This window comes from Oncorhynchus mykiss, chromosome 32 (assembly GCF_013265735.2).
Source record: "Oncorhynchus mykiss isolate Arlee chromosome 32, USDA_OmykA_1.1, whole genome shotgun sequence".
Lineage (NCBI taxonomy): Eukaryota > Metazoa > Chordata > Actinopteri > Salmoniformes > Salmonidae > Oncorhynchus > Oncorhynchus mykiss.
This window is the reverse complement of record NC_050572.1, coordinates 38194406-38211973: the sequence shown is the minus strand read 5'-3', so window position 1 is coordinate 38211973 and position 17568 is coordinate 38194406. Positions and strand designations below refer to the sequence as shown.

At 43.8% G+C, this 17568-nt stretch overlaps 1 protein-coding gene across 5 annotated transcripts in view; it reads left to right on the top strand.

Annotated features, from left to right (window-relative positions):
- Positions 1-7231, top strand: part of LOC110488444 (RNA-binding motif, single-stranded-interacting protein 3) — a 344118-nt gene extending 336887 nt beyond the window's left edge. For 3 of the 5 annotated variants that reach the window (XM_036970690.1, XM_036970694.1, XM_036970693.1), the window contains 3 exons: positions 2216-2305; positions 4200-4324; positions 4704-7230. In XM_036970690.1, coding sequence (XP_036826585.1) covers positions 2216-2305; positions 4200-4324; positions 4704-4707 — 219 coding nt within the window. In that variant the 3' untranslated portion in view covers positions 4708-7230. Of the gene's footprint in view, positions 1-2215; positions 2306-4199; positions 4325-4703 lie in introns of all 5 variants that reach the window. The other 2 variants (XM_036970692.1, XM_036970691.1) reach the window with 1 other exon arrangement.
- Positions 7232-17568: the final 10337 nt, after the last annotated feature.

Below are 17568 nucleotides of genomic sequence, written 5' to 3'. Positions count from 1 at the left end.
CCCTCCATTTGCTTTCATGCCAGTCTTCACAGGTGAGTTAGTGGAATAACTAATGGATTACGGGGAGGGACAAAAGGCCCTGAGGAATTGGTATGCAACGGGGTGCCATTCGCCAGAGCAGAGAAGGTCACACAGGGAATGTGATAGCCCTCTTCTAGCGGATTCTGGACTGAAAGAGAAGGACAGAGAGAATGAGGGAAAGAGTGAGAGGGAGGGAGAGAGAGAGGGGACAACCAAGAGAGAGTCTTACAGAGTCAGGAAGTCAGACGTGCCACCTCACCCCCTCCACCTCCCTCCCCCTACCATCTCCCCCTCCCTCCCACTACCATCTCCCCCTCCCTCCCACTACCATCTTCCCGTCCCTCCCACTACCATCTCACCCTCCCTCCCACTACCATCTTCCCCTCCCTCCCACTACCATCTCCCCATCACCTTCCACCTCCCTCCCCCTACCATCTTCCCCTCCCTTCCCCTATCATCTCCCCCTCACCTTCCCCATCCCTCCCCCTTCCTCCCCTTACCATCTTCCTCTCCCTCCGCACCCGTCCTCCCAGGGTGTCGGTGGCCCTGTGCAGCAGGGAGAGGAGAGGGGTAAGTTAATCACCCGTGTCCGTGGCCTTTAACTCCTCTCATTAGCGCTGCGCAGCGGAGCCGTACCCGATCCATTAGCGTCGCTGCCGGTAATGACACTCCACCGGCGCCGGGCCACGGCCACGCGTTTCATCACTGGGAGGGAGGCAAAGGAACGAGGGAAAGGAGGGAGAAAGAGAAAGGAATTGTCCTTCCTTTTCCTGTGAAAAACAGAAACAGGAAGAGGCGAGGCAACCCGGCTGGGTTTTTATTATGAGGGATTTTCAGGCGTTATTGCTAAAAGCCTCTCTCTCTCTCACACGAACACACATGTACTGTACACTGGAGAGGGGAGAGATTAGATTGATCTGCATATTGTGTAGACATCCTACACACAAGCATGTGATGATTAAAAAGCATAGACTGTCAAATCAAACACACACACACACACATACACACACACAAAGGCCCACTAGCCTCCATTTATTTTGCATGAGAAAGCCATGTGGCTGTCATCCAACCCAGCATGTAGGACGTCTGTAAAATGGCCATCCTGCAGCTCTGTTAAAAGGTCTGGTATGGAATATAGGCCATGGGGTGCACACACATGCACGTACACACATACACACATACACAGTTCGTGCGCACGCACACCAAAACACACGTGTAGCGCGCACTCAGGGTGATCTGAGTGCTCTGTTTTTCTCTCCTCTGGTTTCTGCTCTCTCTCCCACTTAGGAGGGGGCATTTGCCTGCCTGTGAAGTCCAGGATCAGCAGGGTGTCTCTGCTTTCTCCTCTCGGTTCCCTTCTCACTAGCCTTCCATAGTCAGACAGCTCTGGTAAAAACACATATGTATGTCTCACAGCGCCCTCCTAAGGATGGAAAGGGAATTACAATGACATTATATATATATACTGAGTATACCAAACATTAGGAGCACCTTCCTAATATTGAGTTGCAACCCCCCTTTGCCCTCAGAACAGCCTCAATTCATCGGGGCATGGACAAGGTGTCGAAAGCATTCCACAGGGAAACTGGCCCATTTTGACTCCAATGCTTCCCACAGTTGTGTCAAGTTGGTTGTATTTTCTTTGGATGGTGGACCATTCTTGATACACTCTGGAAACGGTTGAGTGTGGAAAAACCCAGCAGCGTTGCAGTTCTTGACACAATCCGGTGTGCCTGGCACCTACTTCAAGGCTGTCTCACCACCGGCCGTGATTGGGAGTCCCATAAGGCGACGCACAATTGGCTCAGCGTCGTCTGGGTTAGAGTTTGCGCGGGGTAGGCCGTCATTGTAAATAAGAATTTGTTCTTAACTGACTTGCCCAGTTAAATTAAATATAAATACAATAAATAAATACCATACCCCATTCAAAGCCACTTAAATCTTTTGTCTTGCCCATTCACCCTCTGAGTGGCACACAATCCATTTCTCAATTGTCTCAAGGCTTCAAAATGATTCTTTAACCCATAGCGTGTCATCCATAACGTTCAGTCACTTGGATCGCGACAGTCTGGCATGATTGTTAATAAACCGAACCCGCATCGATGATTGTTTCTGTTCCCTGTGATCAATTGATTGTTGTTGAAGTTAGGACAAGGACAAGACATGACAGGTTGTTGATGTGTGTGTGTTCCAGTACATGACTGCTGCGGCTGCCGGGGCGCCTATGCAAGGGACCTACATTCCTCAGTACACTCCTGTGCCTCAGACAGCCGTCCCCGTTGAAGTAAGTGAGCCACAGTCTGTTTTAACATCCTCGTGGGGACCAAACAATTGATTCCCATTCGAGATCCTATTTTCCCTAACATTAAACCTAACCCCTAAGCCTAAAATGGCCTTTTTATCCTTGTTGGGGACTGGCGAAATGTCCCCACTTGTCCGATTTTTCCCTTGTTTTACTATCCTTGTGAAGACTTCTGGTACCCACAAGGATAATGAAACCAACAAAAAAAAAACAGACGCAGAGATACATGGATACACACACACGGATACACACACACACACATATACATAGATCTACACATAGATTGCATGTACATACTCACACTGGATGCACACACACATACACTCCTAAGGGCAGGAATGCATACACACTCTCACACACACACACACAGATAGACACGCACAAACACACACACTGACACGGCAACATCCGCTCGATTTAAAAACTTCCACGCACACGTTGCCACGGCTACTGTTGAGTGTGCCGAGCGTGCAGTTCAGAGCGGGCGGGCACACGTTGAGAAATGACGAGTGTGGAGGGCTGACAGGTCCGGCCCATTCAAATGGAGTATCAGTCGTGTGTCAGATGGCAGGCGCTGAAGTGAGACACACTGCCGGCGGTGCTGTCCCTCTCCCGGATGGCCCGTGTGCTCATCACACACATTCCTCAGCCCCAGGCCTCTGGTTAGCGAGTGGCTGCCCAGCCGACAACGCCCTGACACCACCATCCATCTCCCCCAGCTCCAGACAGGAGAAGATAATCAGGAGATAGCTGCCCTTCATAAAGTCACGAGAGAGAGAGAGAGAGAGAGAGAGAGAGAGAGAGAGAGAGAGAGAGAGAGAGAGCCCAAGCCCAGGGGTTCTCTTGCTGCCTCTCGACCTATTCCATCCTCAATGCCGCCATCATATATCTGTACTGTTGAGATGAGCTGCAGACAAGGAGTATCTCGGAGGGTGATGTATTAACATGGTGTTGGGAGCATCCTTGGAGTCTTGTTAACGTGATGGAGATGAGACCGTGATGGCCGACGATCAGTAAGGTTAAAGTACATACGGAATTGAAGCCCATATCCTTTCACATGTAGTCTTGTGACTTTAAAAGAGTTTTTCTTTTTTTCTCTCTCTCTCAAGGTTACTGTAGTATTACTCAGGAAATCGTTCACGAAGATCCATATGTTTAGGTTTATTTAAACAGCTTGGTACATAATTACGCAGAGACATACACTACCGTTCAAAAGTTTAAAGCTATTTTTTTTGGTCCATTAAAATAACATCAAATTTATCAGAAATACAGTGTAGACATTGTTAATGTTGTAAATGACTATTGTAGCTGGAAACGGCAGATTTTTTATGGAATTTCTACATAGGCGTACAGAGACCCATTATCAGCAACCATCACTCCTGTGTTCCAATGGCACGTTCTGTTAGCTAATCCAAGTTTATCATTTTCAAAGGCTAATTGATCATTAGAAAACCCTTTTGCAATTATGTTAGCACAGCTGAAAACTGTTGTCCTGATTTAAAGAATCAATAAAACTGGCCTTTAGACTGGTTGAGTATCTGGAGCGTCAGCATTTGTGGGTTCTATAACTTGATAAGCTAACACAACGTGCCATTGGAACGTTGCTGATAATGGGCTTCTGTACGCCTATGTAGATATTCCATTAAAAATCAGCCGTTTCCAACTACAATAGTCTATGTTTACAACATTAACAATGTCTACACTGCATTTCTGATCAATTTGATGTCATTTTAATTTCTCATTGACCCCAAACTTTTGAACGCTAGCGTACGTAAAATGTGATGTCATACAAAATATATTACAAAAAAAAGGTTACATTGAGTTACACGGAAGATGTCACTTCCTGTTGTCTCACACCCACTTCTTGTCCCCATAGGGAGTGGTCACGGATGCTTCTCCTCAGTCGGTGGCCCCCTCATCGCAGGATGTGAGTGTGCAGCAGCAGCAGATCCAGGTGGATGGCTCCAGTGACCTTGTTACTGCTTACTCATACCAGTCCAAGTGAGTACTGCTGACATCATGACTAATAGCTGTCATGTATTATGCTGTCATTGTCTGCTATTTTGCCATATTATAGCTGACTAATTGCTGCTTTGTTCTTTTACATTGAGTTTTTATAGCTGTTGACTCCTTTAAAAGGGATAGTTTTCCCAAATTACAAATTATATATTAGTTTCCTTACTCGCTAAGCAGTCTATGGACAGGGTACAATCTGTGCTTTGGTTTAGTTTACCTGGACACTGGTTCAAATGCTGTCATACCGTGTCCATAGACTGTTTATTCTACACGGTAATTCAATATGTCATTTTTAATTAATAATTCAATTTGGGTGAATTGTCCCTTTATTCTCTCTCGTTGTGGTTCTTCTCTTCCTCATTAGATAGCGACCGGCGCAGAGAATATTCCTGTGACAGCGTTGCCTTGAAACAGAGGGGTTGGCTGCACTGAGAATGCGGAGAGAAGAGGGATTGCTTCCAGATTGCCCAGGCACCAAAAAATAGACACTTTTTTTCCATTTCATACCTGGAAGAGAGGAGGGGTGGGGGTGGAGTCGCTGGGCACAGTGCAAAGTGGTGAAAATGTTTAGTCTGAGAACATGCCTGGTGGACTGGGCTTGAGCTTGAGTTGTTTCTTCAAGAAATTTCTCAACTGAAAAAAAAGTACAAAAAAATACAAAAACGAATTGAAATGTTGAACGCGCAGGTAGGTGATGAGGTTTATTTTGTAATTAGAAAAAGGGGAGTCAAAGTTTGAGATACACAGAGATTGTCTTCCTCAGATATTAAGCTACGATTTCTTTTCACTCTTTTTTTTGGGATTTCTCGTGTAAAATTTTAGTTTTCTAGATATATTCAAAACAACTGCTTTTCTTTCTTGAATCTTCATGGCCTTAATTTTAAGGGTGTCAGAGGACTTTTTACAGAGAGTTAAGTCTGGCGTCTCGTTGAAAATAAAAAGCAAACTAAATCAGTCTCTTGGACCACTGTGATGGTACAAGACACTGCCGGAGTTGAGCTAGAGACATAAAAAAAGAAGAAGATCTATCACATAAACTGTACAGATTTAATAGAGAAGAGTTTTTTTCTTTTCTTCATTAGAAGAAAACTTTGATAAATAATTATGTCAGAGGTAACTGAGTGTTAGAGAAAAAACGAAATGTCTGCAGAGGAAAAGAGGGGGAGAAGATAAAGCTTTGAAGAGATTATTCAGAATTAGGAGGGGAAAAAAGACACTGCATTGTAGAAAAGGCAGTCTGTTGCAAATGCTGAACTTGTTTTTTATGATCATAATTATATAATTTTATGGCAAGATTGCCGTTGATGACGTTAGCGCTTTTTATCTGCAACCTTTGACCTTTTTTTATGAGCTTTCAGATGTTTTTAGCCCGCTTTGCTTGTCACACTGCAACAACAAAAAAAGAATTAAGAAGAAAAAAAGTCTAAAACAAACACACAAAAAAAACTGTGGAAAAAATGCTTGCAGTGATTATACTTCGTAGATAGCCTACAGCAGGAGCTTACGGTTTAAACCAATCAGAGCAGAAGCAATAGAAGAAATTGTTGACAATTTCTGTAGTCTTTCCTAGTTGTGGATCAAATGCAGCCCAAGGATGGCCATTTTTATACCAAAGATGAAGAGACACTCTGATCCAGAGTTTTTTAGTTTTTCAGTTTGATTTTGTTGTTGATGTTTGTTATTGTTGTTGTTGTTGTTGCTGTTGTCATGGTTGTTTTTAATTTGACCTTGATGGCCGGACCAGTCTTTACTTTTCCTTCCGTTTCCGATTATTATTTTTTTTGTTGGTTTAAGCTAACTTCCACGGTTGTCGAAACTATCACGCTGACGTCAAACAGTATTTGGACGTGTGATGCAACTAGTGGCAGTCCGACCTAATGTCCCTCTCCACCACTTCAATTGTCTTTCCGTCTCTCAACTGTCGTGCTCCACAACACTTTCGCCAGCCATGCGGGCATTCCACTCGTCAACAATAGACAAAACACTATAGGAAGAATTGTGGAATGTTGCAGCCTGCTCCTACTTGGTCATTGATGCGACGCCTCTGTTTTTTTTGGGCTCACTGATTTCTGCCTCTGCGTTGTCTCTTTATCTCATTGAATCAATGATAACGGAATGAAACTGATTTTAAAAAATGTATTCCCTCCCAGGGAGTCTCATCAATGTTGCCCTACATCCCCCTCCTGTTATACAAACAACAAACACCAAAACTGTATGTGTTGACGTAAAACATGTCCTGCTCCCCTAGGCGCTATGTCCTAAGTAGTGCTGAGCAATTAACTGAAATGTAGATACATGTTTCGTTTTTAAACAACTAATTGGTAAAATGATTTGTGAGCTCAATGCGCACATTTATCTGGAGATAAATCGGATCTAGCCTGAACTGTGCGATGAAATAGGGATTGGAATTTCCAACAGACCAATATTCTACATAGTTAAGCGCATAAAATGTGGTAGTTAACTACAATGACCATAATCCATTGCACATCTACTATTCCAGTCTGTTTCTTTTACGCCTGCTAGGGAAGAGAGATGAATGTGCAATCGTGAGGTGATATAGAGAGCAGCTGTTGCTTCGTGAGGTATCTCTACCTGAAAATACATGATCTAAGTGATTGATAGTTGATATTCAGCACTCGTAAAAAATGATGCCATATTTACTTTGAGGAACTACAAAATTGTGTTTTTGTCAAACAGTATAGGCAGCAGCTCTATAGAGACGAGATGATGACTTGAAATGAAACAATAAAGTCATCAAATAAAACAAATGTAATATACACAACTGAAATATTGTATTATACTAAAGTAATGTGAATAAATGATGGTTTGATTCATTAGGATCCTCATTAGCCGACGCAAATGGCGACAGCTAGTCTTAGTGAGGTCGCGACACATAACGAAAAATACATTACAGACACAAAAAAAAGACTTTCCAATTTACATGTCAGTACATACACACAAGTAGGTCACATGGGTTAATTAAGCAATAAGACACGAGGAGGTGTGGTGTATGGCCAATATACCATGGCTAAGGGCTGTTCTTAATCACGATGCAACGCGGAGTGCCTGGATACAGCCCTTAGCTGTGGTACAGTGCGTTCGGGAAAATATTCAGACCCCTTGACTTTTAGCAAATTTTGTTACGTTTTTGCCTTATTCTAAAATGGATGAAATAAAACATCATCAATCTACACACAATAACCCATAATGACAAAGTGAAAACAGGTTTTTAGACATTTTTGCAAATGTATTAAAAAAACTAAAAAAACAGCGATAGCTTATTTACATAAGTATTCAGACCTTTTGCTATGAGACTCGAAATTAGGCTCAGGTGCATCCTTCTTCCATTGATCATCCTTGAGATGTTTCTACAACTTGGAGTCCACCTGTGGTAAATTCAATTGATTTGACATGATTTGGAAAGGCACACACTTGCCTATATAAGGTCCCACAGCTGACAGTGCATGTCAGAGCAAAAACCAAGCCATGAGGTTGAAGGAATTGTCCGTTGAGTCCCGAGACAGGATTGTGTCGAGGCACAGATCTGGGCAAAGGTACCAAAACATTTCTGCAGCATTGAAGGTCCCCAAGAACACATTTGCCTCCGTCATTCTTTCATGGAAAAAGTTTGGAACCACCAAGACTCTTCTAGAGCTGTCTGCCTGGCCAAACTGAGTAATCGGGGGAGAAGGGCCTTGGTCAGGAAGGTGACCATGAACCCAATGGTCACCCTGACAGAGTTCTAGAGTTCCTCTGCTGAGATGGGAGAACCTTCCAGAAGGACAACCATCTCTGCAGCACTCCACCAATCAGGCCGTTATGATACAGTGGCCAGACGGAAGCCACTCCTCAGTAAAAAGGCACATGACAGCACACTTGGAGTTTGCCAAAAGGCACCTAAAGGAATCTCAGACCATGAGAAACAAGATTCTCTGGTCTGATTAAACCAAGATTGAACTCTTTGTCCTGAATGCCAAGCGTCACGTCTGGAGGAAACTAGGCACCATCCCTATGGTGAAGCAATGGTGGTGGCAGCATCATGCTGTGGGTATGTTTTTCAGCAGCAGGGACTGGGAGACTAGCCAGGATAGAGGGAAAGATGAACGGAGCAACGCACAGAGAGATCCTTGATGAAAACCTGCTCCAGAGCGCTCAGAACCTCTGACAGGGGCGAAGGTTCACCTTCCAACAGGACAACGACCCTAAGCACACAGCCAAAACAACCCAGGAATGGCTTCAGGACAAGTCTCTGAATGTCCTTGAGTGGCCCAGTCAGAGCCCGGACTTGAACTCAATTGAACGTCTGTTGAGAGACCCTTAAAATATATGTGTAGAGATGCTCCCCATCCAACCTGACAGAGCTTGAAAGGATCTGCAGAAAAGAATGGAAGAAACTCCCCAAATACAGATGTGCAAAGCTTGTAGCATCATACCCAAGAAGACTCGAGGCTGTAATCGCTGCCAAAGGTGCTTCAACAAAATACTGAGTAAAGGGTCCGAATACTTATGTATATGTGATATTTCAGTTTGTTGTATTTTTATTCATTGGCTAACATTTCTAAAAACCTGTTTTTGCTTTGTCATTATGGGGTAATGTGTGAAGATTGATGAGGGGGGAAAACAATTTAATCCATTTTAGAATAAGGCTGTAACGTAACACAATGTGGAAAAGGTCAAGGGGTCTGAATACTTCCTGAATGCACAGTACATTGGCGATTTTCCAAAACAAACCCGAGGTGCCTTTTTGCTATTATAAACTGGTAACCAACATAATTAGAGCAGTAAAAATAAATGTTTTGTCATACCCGTGATTTACGGTCTGATATACCACAGCTGTCAGCCAATCAGCATTCAGGGGTTGAACCACCCAGTTTATAATAAGTGATAAGCAGTAATTGGTAGTCATTACCATCATTGGACTTTTAATAATTGTATTATTCTGTGTTGTTACAGCATTCAACCCACATAATTCAGAGTGCATTTAATCAACAAAAAATATATAGAGAAATTGTACACTGTGATTTTAGTCCTTTTTATAATCGACCCAAAACCAAACCAATCTCAAAAAGCACTAATCGCTCAGCACTATTAGGACAGGAACTAAATTCCCGACTAGCGTTGACACGTTAGCATCTGGTGTGCTTCTTTGTTTAACATCTGAATGTTGAACATACCGAACCAACATATGGAAGCATAGTGTTATCGGCTTTAGCAAACGTTATCTCTCTTCAAGATCCATCTGATAATGAACCCTATTAGATTCCATTTTTACGGGCTGGGTAAACACTACTGTACTCTGACCTAATGGGTTCTTTTCTAGCCAGAATAGTACACTACAACATGTTGACGGTAACCTTTCAACCAAGCCTAAAAAGCCTCTGTTGTCAGCCTTTTGTCCCCAATTAGCCTCTTTAGCCTGTAAACGTCTCCGCCTCACCCCTTTCAGCCTCCCATCAATACCATATCCATTGCCATTAGAGATTTTTTTCGATGACTTCATCTCCGAAGATTGTCCCATAATAAATGGGCTTGTGTCTGTGGGATGGCAGGCGCGCTATTTCCATTAAAGTGCCCTGTTCTGGAGCACTGTGTGTCTCTGTCCCCATTACGGTACCCTGTTGGAGTGGCTGAGTGTCTGGCTGTGTCTGAAATGGCATCCTATTCCATATATAGTGCACTACATTTGACCAGGTCGTAAGGGCTCTGGTCAAAAGTAGTGCACTATATAAGGAATAGGGTGCCATTCCTGACGCAAGCCTCTGTGTCCCTGTATGCCTGCCCGCTGTGGTGTTAGAGCCCTAAAAAGCCTCTTGTTTTTCAGTGCTCTTTGTGTACCTCTGGCACCACTAATGTGACTAGGCTTCACTCTCTCCTCTCTCTCCCTGTGAGGTGTTCCCTCTTTATTGGACAGCGCAGGACATGAACCACAAACCAATTTTAGTCACATTCTCAATGAGTCTTGACGGGGCCCAATTTGTCTCCCCTTAGGGCATTGGGATCCACTCCAGTGTCTCTGAAAGCCCCTTTCGAGAAAAGAAATTGCGCATATTGAGATCCAGCAGTTCGTGTGACTCAAAGGCAGGCTGTGCATTGCATTCTGGGAAAGACTGCAGTGACGTCATAGGTCGCGCTATGACATCACACATAGCAATGTCTGTAACAATGTCATTGTTTATCGAGTGCCTTTTAACAAAGCTTCCAAATGATTCCAATATCTACAGGATAGAAAAAAAGCACATGGAAAAGCTATCTTATATAAGGGAACCGTTGATTTTTTTAACAGGTTGTGCTAATGAAAATACTAGAAATGTACAACCTACTCTAAGGTGCTGCAGTGGAAGCTGTCTTGGGCATGTTGCCTGCTTTTGTGTCCATTGGACTGTGATGCACTGGCCATTCTTGATCATTTGATCAACATGAGTTTACTACAATTGCTCTTCCCTATTGGGTTGTGCTTTTTAAAACCAAGTGAAAACAGGCACATAGTGAACTACATCGTCCACATAGTGAGCTGGCATCACGGCCGCCATATTGTTCTTGTCAGAAACACAGGCAATAAAACCAGAGAAAATATAACCATTCAACCTTTTTGTTGTCCCATAAAACGTTCACCCCTCATGTCTTCCATCCAATGACCGGTCAGTGATCAAATGTTACTGTGCCAATCTACCAACACCGGAGCTACTCAGCTGCTCACTGTCCCACACATCTCTTCCTTTCCTCTTTACACTCATCCTGTCACTTCCCCTCATCCTCTGCTTTCCGATTACAGAGAACTTTTGATTACAAGATAATCGTTAACTCTGGAGTGTAGGCTATATACGCGCCAAAATCACCCACTTTTTAATTGCGACAGACCAACAAATCCGAAACGGCTCGACCTTTTCACACCACTGACAACAACCGTCCACATTTCTTGCACATCGCTCTTGGGTAATAACATTGTTTTCGCTGTGTTGTTTTTTCCCTCTCCTGCCACGCGTGAGCAGGCTAGCTGCTACAGTATTGAGGTGTCCAGAACTTAAGCTAGACCTTCGGTCGAGGTTGCTGTTTGCTCCTCACCCTCTATGGTGTTCAATCTGTAACCGCAGCCAGGTTCTCTGCATCATAAACCACTCTTACAGCTGCTACTTTAAGAGACAGAATAAAAGAGGAAACCTTTGATTAACTGTAGGAATCTGACCGCAATCACCTTTGATTGCAAAGCTCAGTGCTCTTACAAATATTGTTACCTTCTACGATTCAATGGTAAATGACTTAAAAGGAAATTGGTTTACAAATAGAGCTCACAAAGAATCGCACAACCGCACCGCGTGGGCTCCGAATTGCTGCTTGAGATTCAAGAAAGACAAAACGTTGAAGTGACTAGAGGTTTTCCTCGATTGGGTAAGATAAATATCCTTGTGAATCTTTCATCGCCCATCAATGAGGTCATTACATAATTGAAATGGCATTATCATGGCTGACTCGACTTCTGTCTCATTCTACACTAGTTGTAGCACAATGGCAAACTTGGCCTGGTAAAATGCCACTACGTTTTGGCGTGCTACAGTTAAGGAATCTATTTTGATGGAGGATAGCTCTGATAGCTAGCTAGCCTATGTCTCAGCACAAGCCACAGCCAGATAGGGTCATTAGCTCCTGTTGCCAGGCAGAAGTTGTCAAAGCGCAGAGTGTTGAGCAGCTCCACCTCATGCAGCACTGTGAGAGAGACTCAGTTCAGTCCGTCTGTCCATCCATTGCAGGTCTGTAACCAGCTGGACCTCACGCTCGCACTGAGGGGAGAAAGTTACTGATTGGAAGCATGCTCTACCACAACCACAGACAGACACACACACACACACACACAGAGTGTGTTAGTCTTCTCATCATCTGTTCATCAGAGTAAGGTTATCACTGAGAGACGAAACCTCTGTTCTCCATTGCTTACTATCATAGAGTCTCACTTAATCTAGGTAGGCTCTAAGGGGTCAATCCTAACTTCCACTTCAGTAAAATGTTCACTTAGTCTCCCGTTGACATCAACTAACTAAAACACTGACTCTTAGTGGAAGTCGGGATTCGCCCCGATGTCTTCGGTATCAGAACAGTAGTGTTCCGTTTCAGTCTACTGTATCCATCCAAGTTGGGCTACAGAGGTGCTTCAGTTCACTGCCTGTTTTTAACGCCGTCCACTTCTCCAATCGGTCCCACGTCTGTCTCACTGCCTCCGTCCAGATATCAAGCCAGTCGGTCATATCTATCTACCATATTTCTAGTACTAGGAACATATTCACCACAATGGCGTTCCAAGTGGTTCAATGTCCATACCCCATTGTCATGGGCTTCTTGTGAATTCCCCCCATTGTGACAAGACAGTGGTTTAGAAAAGACGGGTCTGTGTCCGAAATGGCACCCTATTCTTGTATAGGGGATATTGTGTCCTATTTTGGCACCCTATTCCCCATACAGTGCACCACTGCACTGTGTGAAGACAAACAGTGTCTCAGAGTTAGGCCTCACCTCGACATAACGTCTCCCACAGTGAAGTGTGACAGGAGCGCTCCGGGCTCGATATAACTCAACGCTCTTTCAGCTCTTACCACCACGTAATTCAGTGGGGAAATTGCTCAAACGCCCACTCACACAAAAAAATGTGGCCCACGCTTTTTTAATTGATGCTCCGGTTCACCTTTGATGGGAGCCATCGATTGGCCACACTTCCCCAGGAGCTCAGCTAACCGAACACACACCTTTCCCGGAATGAAATGGCTCCCAGAGACATCAAACACTATTGAGTAACAATCATTAGAAATGGCCAACCAAATTTGCTAGAGAAACCTACAGAACTTGCATTAGGCGTCAGGAGTATTATTAAAGATAAAATAAAAAAAGGAATATTTATTTGGACAGTAGAGCGGTTCTTTGATGTTTTTGTTTAGTTCTGTTTTTTGTTTTTGTTTTCTATTTGGGAGGGGGGTAAAGCGCAAAGGAGGACGTGGTCATGCCTCACTCACGCCACTCAGTGTGTGTGTGATCCTTGAGAAATATCTGTACATCTGTGGATGTTAAGATTAAACTTCAATTTTAATGAGTTGTTTTTTTTCTCTGATGAAGCTTTCAATAAAAAAATGTGTAAAAAAATAATTTGCCTTATTATTTTACACTGTTTCAATCCCTGTAACTGCCAAACATGCTTTTTTTATGTACTCTTTTTAGTGCTTTTGGTAGACACCATCTTGGCAACTACTAACTTTATCAAAACACCTCCCCTCCCATACTCATACACCAGACTCCTGGCCTCTATACAGTATTCTGCACAGTGCATTCGGAAAGTATTCAGACCCCTTGACTTTTTCCAAATTTTGTTACGTTACAGCCTTATCAACCCACACACAATACCCCATAATGACACAGTGAAAACAGGTTTTTAGAGTTTTTTGCAAATGTATTACAAATAAAACACTGAAATACCATATTTACACAAGTATTCAGACCCCTTATGAGACTCAAAATTGAGCTCAGGTGCATCCAATCATCGTTGAGATGTTTCTACAACTTGATTGGAGTCTACGTTGTGGTAAATTCAATTGATTGGACATGATTTGGAAAGGCACACACCTGTCTATATAAGGTCCCACATTCGATAGTGCAAGTCAAAGCAAAAACTATGCCGTGAGGTATAAGAAATTGTCCATAGAGCTCGCAGACAGGATTGTGTCAAGGCAAAATTCTGCAACATTGAAGGTCCTGAAGAACACAGTGGCCTTCACCATTCCTAAATGGAAGAAGTTTGGAACCACCAAGATTCTTCCTAGAGCTGGCCGCCCTTCCTAGGAGGGCCTTGGTCAGGGAGGTGACCAAGAACCCGATGGTCACTCTGACAGAGCTACAGAGTTCCTCTGTGGAGATAGAACATTCCAGAAGGAAAACCATTTCTGCAGCACTCCATCAATCAGGCCTTTATGGTAGACGGAAGCCACTCCTCAGTAAAAAGTTTGTCAAAAGGCACCTAATGGACTCTCAGACCATGAGAGACAACATTCTCTGGGACTGGGAGACTAGTCTGGATCGAGGCAAAGATGAACGGAGCAAAGTACAGACTGATCCTTGATGAAAACCTGCTCCAGAGCGCTCAGGACCTCAGACTGGGTCGAAGGTTCACCTTCCAACAGGACAACGACCCTAAGCAAACAGCCAAGCCAATGCAGGAGTGGCTTCGGGACAAGACATTGAATGTCCTTGAGTGGCCCAGCCAGAGCCTGGACTTGAACCTGATCAAACATCTCTGGAGAGACCTGAAAATAGCTGTGCAGCGACGCTCCCCATCCAACCCGACAGAGCTTGAAAGGATTGGCAGATAGAATGGAAGAAACTCCCCAAATACAGGTGTGCAAAGCTTGTAGCGTCATTCCCAAGAAGACTCGAGGCTGTAATCGCTGCCAAAGGTGCTTCAACAAAGTACTGAGTAAAGGGTCCGAATACTTATGTAAATGTGATATTTCATTTTTTTTTTTATACATTTGCAAACATTACTGAAGAACTGACTTCACTTTGCCATTATGGGGTATTGTGTGTAGAAAACAATGTAATCAATTTTAGAATAAGACTGTAATGTATCTAAATGTGGACAAAGTCAAGGGGTCTGAATACTTTCCGAATGCACTGTATGTAATTGGGTGCAATGCGGTGGGGTCCAATTGAAATATGAAATACTTACCTCTAAATTACTTCCATCTAATCTGCCACCTGCCATTGAAGTGACCTCCAGCCAATACATCCTCCCATTATAGGTCTCAGAAATGGAGTTAACACCCATTAATGGGATTCCCCATAAAAAAGAGCAGCTGCCTGATTGGGCGTAAAGTGGTCATAATCAAAGGCAGAGAAGCCGGCTTCAGGGAAAGGAATCAATGCGGGTCAATCAGGCTCTTCACTCTCATTTAGGCCAATCGATGGCTCTCCTTGTCAACTCCTAGGGACATTCACTGCCAATGATAGAAGAGCGTTGTAGCCTGGTTTCCTTTTTTTTATTGAGTTTTGAGCCAAGACATCTAGTAGCTCAAGGCCCCTCAAGACAAAGGATGTCTTCATAGAGAATAATTGGCTGGTGTGTGTATGTTAGAGAACAGTGAAAAGAGAATGGGAGTGTGCCGCCCTCCTTTGGACCTGCATTCACATAGGTTCTGATCTGCTTTGTTTATGTGTACACTCAATGTGGAAGGCGAGAGGCTAACTGTTGACTGTCCATTTTAATCTCTGTATTAGTCTGCATTTCTTAGATAACGGCTGTGTTTACACAGGCAGCCCAATCCTGATCTTGGCAAAAGATCAGATCTGATTTGGTGGTAAGACCAATCGCGATAAAAAGATCCGAATTGGGCTGCCTGTTTAAACTCGGCTCCACAGTCCACTCTTATCTGGTGTAATGAAGGGACGTTCCTTCCAGCCGAGCACCACAAGGGTGCAGCAGACGAACACAGATGTTATCTGACTGAGGAGGATACATCAGGGGAGGGACTCCCTGGAATCAAATGAAAGGACATCGCCACTGAGAGAGAATTATGCAGCTTACTGTTATGGTGATCTTCTGAATGTATAGAGATGATATAGAGGTACGTGTAAATACATTCGGGTTGGATCAAGGGAGAGAGGATCTATCATACTGTGAAACTGTTAGATTACCTTGGACATGTTTTTTTTTTTTTGGACTGCCTTGATGTGTGACAAGCGTGCCACGGTTTGTGAGGCAAATCGAAAAGAAACGCAACAAGCACTCCTGGCTGATAGGTTTACGTTTGTGTTTATAGGACCATAATGAATATAGAAGTGGGCGTGCAGAACAGGGCTTTCTGCTGTACAACGTAGTAACTACTGCACTTTCAACTGGGCTTCAAATAGCCTCCCAGCCCTTTATTCTAGCAAGCTTGGCAATCTGTCTGTTCCTTGCCTATGGTCTTCTGTTCAATGGGGAATGGGCCTAGGTAAGGGGGATAGGGGAGTCTTGCTTTGCTGTTTTGTGTTGAGGCTAGTTGAGCACAATTGATTTACACACAGCTTAATGGAATAAGGGAAGCTGGACAATTGGGTTGGACCAGACGGGAATCTAATGACCCTAGTCTTCCAGGTGCACATCAGTGGAAATCCAATCAATAATCTGTAAAACTCAGCACGCAGCTGATTTGCACCTGGTGCTCCCAAATAAACTGGCATCCCAGTAAGAAAGCTAATTCGGAGGGAATCTAACGCTGAGCTACAACCAAAACCAACAGACTATCCCAAAAGACACAAGCTGACATGGGGTTTGGCGCTCATTATGTTAGCAGCCATTTTTTTGTGTGTGTCAAGGAGTGGGTGAAGCTTAGCCAACCAAGCTTGCATGCACAGCACTATGCTAATTTCAGTTCAATGGATTTTTCATTCTTTCATGTTATCCACACAGGGTAATGAAACTCACACAGTATTGCGTAACTAACCTAGTCCAGACGCGCTCCGAGCTAACACGGAAACGTTGAATTATGACAGTAGTGCTCGACTTGACCACCCATTGTCCTGCCCACAGAATGAGCCTTACCAAAGGCTCTAATTGATAAACAAGGTGCGAAACGAACGCTGCATCTGAGACAGGAGGACAAATAACACGCTGTCATACCCACGTCGACAATGAAAATATGAGCCCCAACTTTGACAGTTCCAAATAACTCATACTGCCCCGTGGCCTTAAAGCAGACAGATCGCTCCGTTTCAATATTCCCACGAAGAATTGTGACCATTGTATCGCAGGAATTGGGAGCATAGCCAGCCACATTGAAGTTCACAATGACATTAGAGGAACAATTGAATCTTGTGGGAGTCACGCCGAACACAGGCCTTTCTAGTCCCAAGGTGGTACTGTGTGCCAAGGGCCCTTAGCTGCTATCAACACAGATGACAATGGGTGATTATTGAGGATGGGAATAAAAGCATTGCCAATGCCGTCTATGGTTTTTACATGAATGTCCCCGTATGGTGTTGTCCTTAGCAAAGACTAGTTGCCTCCGCTGGTGCAGAGATATGAGGCAGGAATTACTATAGTTCACCTTTACCTGAGGGGTTGATAACAAGCGTTTGAATCTGCACAAGAAGAAGCTCAAACTGTTGATTCATCATTTTGCCCATTCAATATCAATTCATAGACTCCGGGAACAAACCCATCGTCTTCCTCGTCGAGGGCGTGCACATCACTGGATTAGTTGATCACGTTGGATGTC